Source organism: Struthio camelus, chromosome 30 (genome assembly GCF_040807025.1).
Source record: "Struthio camelus isolate bStrCam1 chromosome 30, bStrCam1.hap1, whole genome shotgun sequence".
NCBI classification, from domain to species: Eukaryota; Metazoa; Chordata; class Aves; order Struthioniformes; family Struthionidae; genus Struthio; species Struthio camelus.
Window position 1 is genome coordinate 3,483,950 of NC_090971.1, and position 9,537 is coordinate 3,493,486.

Sequence of the window (9,537 nt, forward strand, 5' to 3'; positions counted from 1 at the left end):
CGAGCCACCCTCTGGCTGCGGTGAGCCGGGGGCAGACGTGGGGCTCAAGCGACGCCGTGCTGCTCCCCATCTTCCACTGCCCGGATGTTTTATCCCCAGAAACATTTTTTTTCACCCCAGAAACCCCCGCGGTGCCTGAGCCGGGGGCATGCAGGGAGCAGCCGGGGCCGGTGGCGGGGCAGTCCCGTACCCGGCTCCCCGCCGGGTGCCGCGGCCACCCACCGCGACCCCCACAAACCAGAGCACCGCCAAAGCTTCGTCCCGCTTTATTTCCGCTCGTCCCGCGGCCACAGAGAAGACAGCGAAGCCCCTTTGACGGACCAGCATGGCCCCGGATGCCAGTCCCAGCACCAGAGACTTGGGGGGGGGGGCACTCAGGGAGGTGGGAGGGTGGTCCCAGGCATCTCCCACCCCATGCCTCAGTTTCCCCATCTGTAAAACGGGGTTAACGCTACTGACCTGCTTCGCAGATGGCCTGGGGCATTAGAGCAGAGGCAGAGGCGACAGCGGGCGGCGCGGGAAGGGCGGCCCCGACCCCCCAAATGCTGCTCCCCACCCCGCAGACCCCCATTTCCCGCCCCGACCACCCCGCTTCAGGAAGCGCCCGGTGCGATCCGCTCCCGGCCGCGCGGAGGACGGCACCCCGCCACGCCGGGCATCTTTTGGGGGTTTCTTTTCGCCACCCGCTTCCCACGCTCTGGGTTTGCCTTTCCCCAGGGTGCTCCAGCGCGTGCAGCTCCTAGCGCGGTCCCCCCCCCCCCCACCTTTCCCTTCCCAGCAATAAATAACGCCAGCAGCCCCCCCGCCGGTCCGGGATGGACGGAGGGGGTCTCGGGGGGCAGCCGGACGAGCACGTATGGGACGGGAGGAAAAGTCCGGAGCACCCGGGGAAGCCGGGATGGGGGCAAGGATGGAGGGGGTCAGAGGCTGGGTGCCCCGTTCGGGAGCCAGCCACGGCTGCGGTCCTTGCGGGCGGGCGGCGGGGAGGCGGGCGGCTCGTGCTCCTCGGGGAGCGGGTCCGTCTCGGCGTCGGAGGGCTCGCCCGAGCTGCGCCGCCCGTTCTCGGGGCTGTAGAAGAAGGAGAGGGTGCGGAAAGCGGGCGCCATGTGGTCCTTGATGCGCGCCAGGAGCTGGACGAAGGAGGGGCGCTGGCGCGGGTTCTGCTGCCAGCACAGGCACATCAGCTCGTGGCTGCGGGAGAGAGGGCACCCGGTTGGGTTTGTGGGCCCCGGGTCTCCCCCCCCCCCCCCAGGTCACCCCATGTCCCTCCCATGTGCCTCACGGCTCCGCTGCCCGGAGCCAGGCCAGAGGCCAGGGTGATGGGCGCCGCAGCCGGCGCTGCTCTCGCCACTCACAGTTTGTCGGGGCAGTTCTCGGGTCGCTCCAGGACCCCGTTGTCCATGACGAAGCGCAGGACCTGCTCGTTGGACATGCCCTGGTAGGGCTGCTCGGCCAACGTGGCGATCTCCCAGAGCACCACCCCGAAGGACCTGCCGGCAGGCACCGCCCGTCAGCCCCGGGGACGCCCCTGCGGTCCCCCAGCTCAGCGCCCGCACGCCCCAGCACCCACCAGACGTCCGAGTGCGTGTTGAAGATCCCGTCCTTCAGGGCCTCGGGGGACATCCAGCGCACGGGGAGCAGCCCTTTGCCGCCTTTGCGGTAATAATCCGTCTCGTAGATGTCCCGGGTCATGCCGAAGTCTGGAGGAGGAGGAGGAGGCGTGAGGCCCGGGAGGTGCAGGGGGCTGGGGCCGTGCCCACCCGCCGCCGGGCGCCCACCTCCGATCTTGACGGTGAAGTCCTCGGAGACCATGCAGTTGCGGGCAGCGAGGTCCCGGTGCACGAACTTGTTGGCGTGGAGGTAGGCCATGCCGTCGGCGATCTCGCCCGCCATCTGGATCATGTCCTTGAGGGCGGGCGGGGGCAGCCCAGGGTTGTTCTGCACCGAGCGCAGAAAGAGAGAGATGGGGTTGGGTGCACGCGGTGCCGGGACCCCCAAAAAACAGAGCTCGAGGGCATCCGGGGCGAGTGATGGCCGATTTGCAGCCCTCTGGGGCCCCGCTGCTGCTGCAGCCCCTCACCTCGGCGTCAGGCCTGAGCGAGCGCAGATAGCTCTTCAAGTCCCCACGCGTCATCAGCTCCATGATGACCAAGGCCGGTTGGCCCTGGGACACGACGCCGAGGAGCCGGACCTGGGCAGGGGTCAGGGCGGGCAGCGGGTGAACGACAGCAGACCCTCCAGCGGCGTCCTCCCTCCCTCCACGTGTCCCGGCCGCCCACCTACCACGTGGTGGCACTTGAAGGCTTTCATGACGGAGGCCTCGTTGAGGAACTCAATGCGCTCCCGCATGGTGGCCAGCTCGTTGACCGTCTTCAGGGCCACCTGGGTCTCCTGGCCCTCGGCCTCGATGTCCTGTGCCAGCCCCTCGTACACCATCCCGAAGGAGCCCTGCCCCAGCTCCCGGATCACGGTGATCTTCTCCCGCGACACCTCCCACTCGTCAGGGATGTACACTGCGGAGCGAGGTGGGGACCGCTCCATCACCGTCCCCGTCACTGCGGGCATAGCCCCCCCAAGGGGCTTGGGGGTCCCGGCTGGGTGAACCCCTCAAGCCGCCCGCAAAGGGTGCAGAGCTTTGAGGGCAAAGTGTGGGGATGCTGGGACCATGCAGCAAGGACTAGCTCAGGGATGAGCTCCCACTGGGCACCTCGGGGACCTCCCTGTCTCATGCCTCAGTTTCACCCCCTGCGAGGGTCCTGCAGGGAACCCCTCCTGGGAGGCACATCTGCCCATCTCTACGTACTGTCCGAGGCGCTGAAGTATTCGGGATTGACAGAGGCGTAGAGGGTCCCGCTGGGGTAACCGTCGTTGCTCCTGCGAGGGGTGGGCATCGCTCAGGGGCCGCTCCTGCCCCGGCCCGGGAAAGGGATGGAGGGACGAGAGCACAATGCCACCTCCCCAGCCCTTCCCCAGCCTCGGCTCGGTGGCTCCGTCCGCGGGGGCGGCCGGGGCTGTGACCAAGCCTGGCAGTTGGGGACGGGGGGGTGCTACCTCTTCTTGTTGTAGAAGAAGACGAAGACGGCGAGGCAGGAGATGAGCACCATGAGGACCACAGGTGTGACGGTGAGCAGGATGTAGAAGCTGCCGGAGTCCTCCTCGGCTGCTGGGAACACGTGCCCGTGGGCGAGGGATGGGTCTAGCTCCCGCTGTGCCAGACCCTGCACCCCAGCACAGCCGGACGCCCCGTCCCACGGCCTCCCAGCCCTGCGCGCTGCCTGGGGCCGAGCACCCAGCACCTGCAGTTCCTCAACGCAGCAGCATCTCCTGATCCTCCAGGGCTCTGGTCCAGCAGCATCCCCCAATTTCCTGCTGCCTTGGTCCAGCAGCATCCCCTGATCCCCCAACTCTGCAATCCAGCAGCAACCCCCAAGCTGCGAGTGTCTTGGTTCAGGAGCATCCCCCAATGCCCCGGCCCCCTGGTCCAGCAGCATCCCCCAGTTCCCTGGTGCCTTCATCCAGCAGCATCTCCTGATCCCCTGGCTCCCTGGCCCAGTAGCATCCCCAGTTCCCTACCCCGCAGCCTGAGGACCTTGCTGGCACCGTGACCCCCTCTGCCCGCCCTGTACCTGGCCCCAGGATGTAAAACTTGACGAGCCCCGTCCACGAGCCGTTGCCAGCCAGCGAGGTGGCCCGGACCTTGGCGGAGTAGTTGCCTGGCTGGAGCAGAGCCAGGTGGATGCCGCCGTACTTGGAGTAGCGGTGGCGGGAGACGCAGACGACAGTGGTGACCTCCTGGGGGAGGCGAGGGGGTGGTGGTGGTGGGAGCATTTCTCCCACCACAAGCCCAGGTTCTCTGCCCCATAACCAAAACCTGGGGACCAAGATGGGGATGCCCAGCCGGCCAACTACACAGACCGACCTGGGGACGCTGGAGGAGGTCCTCACCTCATTCTCACGGCTGTACTTGATCTCGTACTTGAGGATGAGCCCGTTGGGGTTCCTGGGCTCTTCCCAGCGCAGCAGGACGCTGTTCTTGCTGGCCGGCTCCCACGTGACGTTGCCGGGAATGTTATCGGCTTGCACTAGAGAGGGACATGGCAGGATGAGCTTCCTGAACTGGTGCTAAACCCTTTCCCAAAAGGAACCAGCACCCAAGAGCTTCTCAGGCATTAGAGAGGGGCCCGGCCCTGGCTTTGTCTCAGGGCAAAGGGGAGGCCGAGTCTGTCCTACGCGCGCCCAGCACCTACGTTCGGGCATGGTCCTGGCGAAGACGAAGGTGGCGGCGCTGCAGCCCACGGTGTGGGCGGCATGGTTGCAGGCGTGGATGTCGATGCGGTACTCGGTGAAGTGCCGCAGCTGGGACAGCACCGTCCGGTCGCGCACCACCTTGTCCTCGAAGATCTGGAAGTTGGGCTTGGGCTCCCCTCCGGTGCGGCTCGGGGCCGGCGCGTTCCCCAGCGGATCCGCCGACGAGGCGTTTGCCGGGGCCTGGCCGGTGCTGGTCACTGCCGGGACGTCACGGCGGCGCCGCTTTGGGGTCCTGCAGGGAGAGGGAGAGGGAGATGGGATGCGGGGAGCCAGGACACCTGGGTTCTCTCTCCAAATCAAGCAAGGCGGGAGACCCCTCATTGCTTTCGCAGGCCATTTAGCGTGCTCAGCCTGTAGCCTGGCCCTCGCTCACCTCTGCGAGTTCTTGTTCACCGATGTCACCTTCCACGGTGGCCTGGGACAGTGGGAAATCAGTTAAAGGATCTGCTGGGAGCAGCCAAGGGATTACCCTCCCCAGGGCAGACCCGCACCACAGCCAAGCACCATGGTCCTTCCCCGGGCCCCAGTCTGGGGGACACTCGAGGGCTGGGCTCCACCCACGGGAATGGTACCTGGGGATGATGATGGAGTTGTGGAGGAAGTTCTCAAACTTCTTCTGGAAGGACTCAGCTTCGCCCTCCATGCGGAGCCGCCCATCCGTGGGGCGGCAGGGGCAGCAGCCTTCCTCGGCGTCCTGCTCCATCTCCGGGCCGGCCCCATCCTCGGCGCTGAAGCGCGTGTCCGCGCTGCTCGTCGGCAGCTTCAGGCCTGTGGGTGCAGCCAGGCAGGGCTGGCAACGCTGTCCCCAGCATCCCCATCCCAGCAGAAGGGACCCAGGAGTCCTGCTCTGGCATCTTCATCCCCTAGCTCTGGGGGACATGCCCATCCTGCCTGCTCCCTCGGCTCTATCCTTGTCCTGCCCTGTCCCTGTCCCAGTCGTCACCTTTGTGGCAGTAGTCGTTGACGTAGAGCTCCATGTCCTCGGCCAGCTGCTGCCAGAGCACCAGGTAGTAGGTGATGTTGCCGTTGCGCTGCGTGGGCGGCTTCCAGCGCACCACAATGTGCGAGGAGGAGTTGGACATGGAGATGACATCCCGGGGCACTGTTGGGGCTGGGCGGACATGGGGGGCATTAGCCTGGACCCCCTGTCCCTCCCACGGGTCCCCCTTCCCCGGCATGGCCCTTACCCGCCGGCATGGTACGAATGTAGACCACCTCACTCTGCGCCCCGTAGTTGCGCCCTTCCTCGGCCGTGGTGAGGGTGATGGCGCGGACGAAGATGGCGTATTGGGTCCAGGGCCGGAGGTTGAGCAGAGCCACCCCGGGCTCCTGCTCGGTGCTGAGGGGCAGCTCCACGTCCACCACGTTCCAGCTGTAGGCCCCGCAGGCGTCCTGCCCCACGTACTCTGACACGTTCTGGAAGGGCCTGGCCCCAGGGGTCAAGAACCGCGTGGTGGCCTTGCTCCCGGCCCTCCCACCCCACGGGGACCCAGCCCTGGGGATGCCACTGGGGTCCACCAGCCCTGGGAGAGTGGCAGCCAGCTCTGCGGGGATGCTCTGGGCTGGAGGCTGCCGGGAAGGGGTTGCACCTGCCACCCCGTGTCCTCAGCAAGGGGGACAAAGGAGGAAGAGGATGGGGGACCACTTACGACTCCTTGTAATAGACGATGAAGCTGAGGAGGTCCCGGTACTCGGGGGGCCGGTAGCGCTCCCACTTGAGGAAGATGCGGTCGGACTCGGTGATGTTGGAGATGAAGCGGAGGGTCTGGGTCTTGCCTGTATGAAGGGCGCAGGGCTCAGGCCAGGGGTCGCGGTGCCTCCCCACGGCCCCAGGGCTAGGTGCCCACCACAGCGCCCACCGCCCATGCCCCTGCACTCACAGGACGCCCGGTCCCCGTTGGTGCGGGGGTTGATCTCGGCCTTGTTCTGCCGGCCCTTGGTGCCCGTGACCTCCTCCATGCGGTAGATCTCAGCCAGGCACAGCTTGGGGTTGAAGGCAAAGTACATCTTGCCCACAGGGATGGAGAGGACATGGTGACTCCAGTCCCAGAGCTGCTGCAGGTTCTGGTTGTCCAGGACGTACAGGGTGTAATTCCTGGAGGAGGAGACGCATGCAGAGATGGTGGGCAGGGGCATCCCCAAAGCCATTTCCCACCCCCAGCACCCCAGACTCATCCATCTGTCCTCACCCATCCACCATGGAGTCGCCGCGGATCAGCTTGAGGTTTTTGAAGAAGGACAAGGAGACGAGGGCGAAGGAGTGCTTGATCTTCAGGAAGCCCGTGATGGTCTCGATGAGGCCCAGGCTGCTCTGCAGCTCTGAGGCCAGGTTATCTGGGGATGCCCAAGGAATTGAGCATGGCGCTGGGAGCAAGGCTAGCCTCTGCATCACCCGGCTCCCGTGGCAGCATGCAGGACCCCAAGGAGGAGAGCCCAGCACGCAGCAATACCCACCCATTAATCCACCCACTGCCCACGATGGAAGAGAACCCTCCCTTGCCCCATCTGTGGTCCCCGGAGCACCAGGGCACATGCTTGCACGGAGGGATTTGCACGAGGACGGGCATGCGGGCAGGGAGGCAACCAGCACCGGCACTCACAGCCCCGGCGGATGTTAACGATGAGGTTGCCTTCGACGAGGGTGCAGCCCGCCAGCTCCTGTGCTGCCCGAGTCGAGTCGATGGTCTTGGTGCCCACCTTGCACTCCTTGGGGCACAGCCCCTCGCACTTGTGGCAGAAGATGCTGCGGGCGGGAGGGACGTGAGCCGCGCGCGGACTCCCCGCCGGCGTCCGCCTCCGCCACCGGTTTGGGGCACCCCGCGCTCCCACCTGCTGTCGTTCCTGGTGTATCCCGAGGGGCACTCGGAGAGGCACTGCCGCTGGTGGATGACGAACTTGGAGGCGTCGCGGGGGTTCTCGGAGACCTTGCGGAGGCTGGCGCAGTACTCGGCCGTGACGCACCGCCAGCCCTCGTACTCGTAGGTGCGGGCCGGGCAGGAGGGCAGGCAGTGCCCGTTGAAGTGGAAGTGGCGGCAGGCGACGCAAGCCCGGCTGTCGCGGGGCCGCCCGCAGCCCCCCAGGCACTCTGCGTGGCAGCACTCACCCGCCGCCGTGCACGCCGAGCCGGCGCCGCACGGGCACACTGCGGGGATACACGTGGTGCACCATGGGGCCCTGCGCGCCCGGAGGCTGACAAAGCCTGGAAAAGGGGCTTTTCCCAGCAAAAATGAGCTCGAGGGACCACCTGACCCTGGTTTGCAGAGGGGGGGGCCTCGTGCTGGGGTGGAAGCAAAGGGTCTGGGTTTTGCACGGGGCGAGAAGTGGGAGGTGGGAAGGGCTGGGGCAGGGGGGAATTTCTGGCACCCTCCTGCCACGGGGGACAAGGGAAGAAGGATGGATGGATGGATAGCAGGATGGATGGGTGGATGGATGGACGGGTGGGTGGGTGGATGGCCAGATGGGTGGATGAACGGGTGAATGAACATGTGGATGGACAGAGAGCAGAATAGATGGGTGGGTGGGTGGGTGGAGGGTTGGACAGTACGATGGATGGGTGGATGCATAGTAGGATGGATGGATAGCAGGATGGATGGATGGCTGGATGGCTGGATAGAAGGCCAGATGGGTGGACGAACAGGTGGGCGAACGGACGGATGGAGATAGCAGGACAGATGGGTGAGTGGGTAGGTGGGTGGATGAAGGGACGGAGAGCAGGGGTGGACGGACGGATGGACGAGTAGATGCATAGCAGCGTGGACGGGTGAGTGGGTGACCGGCTGGATAGGCGGCCAGACGGGTGGATGAAGGGGCCGACGAACAGGTGGTTGGACAGACAGCCGGACGGATGGGTGGGCGGATGGGAGCCGTGGAGGCCCAGCGCCTGCTGAGCCCCAGCGCCCTGGAGGAGCAGCGGGAGCTGCACGGCGCAGCCGGCGCTGGGGCAGTGGCCGAGGTTACAGCCCCGATAAGGATCTGTGTTTATAGTATATATTTCATTACCGGGCCTCCTGTTTACAGCAAACGAGCCCGGGAGGGACCTGTATTTACCTCGCCGCTGGGAAAACACGGCAGCCGGCAGCCGGCCTCTCCCCCGGCTGATGCTACAGCGCGGATCCGATTACTCCCGCCGCAGCACCCTTCTGGCGGCAGGGCAGGGCCAGCGGGACGGCCACGTGCCGGGGTCCCCCTGGGCCCAGCTGCCACTCAGCCTCCCCAGCACCCTCTCAGTTACCCATCCCGGCCCTCGGTACCTGCAGCCCACCCCCTCGACCCAGGGGTTGCAAAGCCGGCAGCTTGTTTCGGCGTTCCCAGCGGCGCAACGGCGCCGGGCGACCACGGATACCCACCTTTCTGGCAGTAGCTGGAGGTCCAGCAGCGATAATCGAGCTGCCCGTTGACGCTGGTCTGCACGCAGGGCTTCTCCACGTCCAGGATGCCCGGGCAGACGTCGGCGCACTCCTCCACCAGCTTGTTGCCCACGATGTAGTTGTTGTCCACGGCGTCGGGCAGCAGCAGGCCCCAGTCGATGGTGGAGATGTGGCAGAGCTCCTGGTTGCGCTCGATGCGCACCGAGCCGCGCAGCACGTGGGTCAGGCTGTGCAGCCCGATGTCCCGCAGGTGGGGCATCTCGAAGATGACCAGGGCGTAGTTGAAGAAGAGGTTGGTGCCGCGGATGACGGAGAGGTTAGGGAAGAGGTCGCGGAGGCTCTCCAGCCCGTAGACGCGGAAGAGCAGCAGGTACTCGGTGATCATGAGGAGGCGCGGGAAGCTGAGGCCCCGGAAGTCCTCGGCGCCCGTGGTGAACATGAGCAGGATCTGCAGGTTGCCCTCGATGATGGAGCAGTTTTCCAGCTTCTGGAGCTGGGAGACGTCGTTGCGGATGTCCATGCTGCCACAGACTGCGCCGAGGCCGGGGGGGCGGGAGGGGGAGAGAGCCGGCGTGGGCAGTGGGAACAGCCGCCCCCCCCCCGGGGAGACCCCCACCGCCCGGAGGAGGAGGCGAGGAGAGGGGGGGAAGGATGGACTATCCTCGCCCTCGCTGTCAAATTTGGCTGAAATTGCTGTGAACGTGCTGGGGAGACGCCAGCGGGGGCTTCTCCACCTGGATCCCCCCCCCCCCCACCGTCGGAGCCGGTGTGACGGAGGGGGCCGAGAGCCTCCCGTTTCGCGCTCCCGATGGGGACGCCAAGAGCCTGGCGAGCCGGCGGCTTCCCTCCGGCAGCATCCCGC

At 66.4% G+C, this 9,537-nt stretch overlaps 1 protein-coding gene across 1 annotated transcript; it reads right to left on the reverse strand.

The window, feature by feature from the left end:
- Positions 1-279: 279 nt before the first annotated feature.
- Positions 280-9,253, reverse strand: INSRR (insulin receptor related receptor). The gene is made up of 21 exons (XM_068922533.1): positions 8,655-9,253; positions 7,138-7,450; positions 6,909-7,051; positions 6,498-6,642; positions 6,189-6,403; positions 5,958-6,084; positions 5,496-5,734; positions 5,252-5,419; positions 4,881-5,076; positions 4,682-4,723; positions 4,248-4,540; positions 3,946-4,082; positions 3,627-3,792; positions 3,052-3,160; positions 2,804-2,874; positions 2,284-2,513; positions 2,081-2,191; positions 1,779-1,938; positions 1,571-1,700; positions 1,356-1,490; positions 280-1,191 (listed from the first exon to the last, which is right to left on the reverse strand). The coding sequence occupies exons 1-21, from the start codon at positions 9,193-9,195 to the stop codon at positions 921-923; spliced, it is 3,942 nt and encodes a 1,313-aa protein (XP_068778634.1). The 5' UTR covers positions 9,196-9,253; the 3' UTR covers positions 280-920.
- Positions 9,254-9,537: the final 284 nt, after the last annotated feature.

What these genes read in the sequence shown, in the direction of transcription:
- INSRR (XM_068922533.1), bottom strand. Translation starts at nt 9,195, where the DNA reads ATGGACATCCGCAACGACGTCTCCCAGCTCCAGAAGCTGGAAAACTGC. An exon ending in CGTTAACATCCGCCGGGGCT is followed by an intron (nt 6,643 to 6,908) that starts GTGAGTGCCGGT and finishes GGGCATCCCCAG; the next exon opens with ATAACCTGGCCTCAGAGCTG. An exon ending in AACACGCACTCGGACGTCTG is followed by an intron (nt 1,491 to 1,570) that starts GTGGGTGCTGGG and finishes GCCTGCCGGCAG; the next exon opens with GTCCTTCGGGGTGGTGCTCT.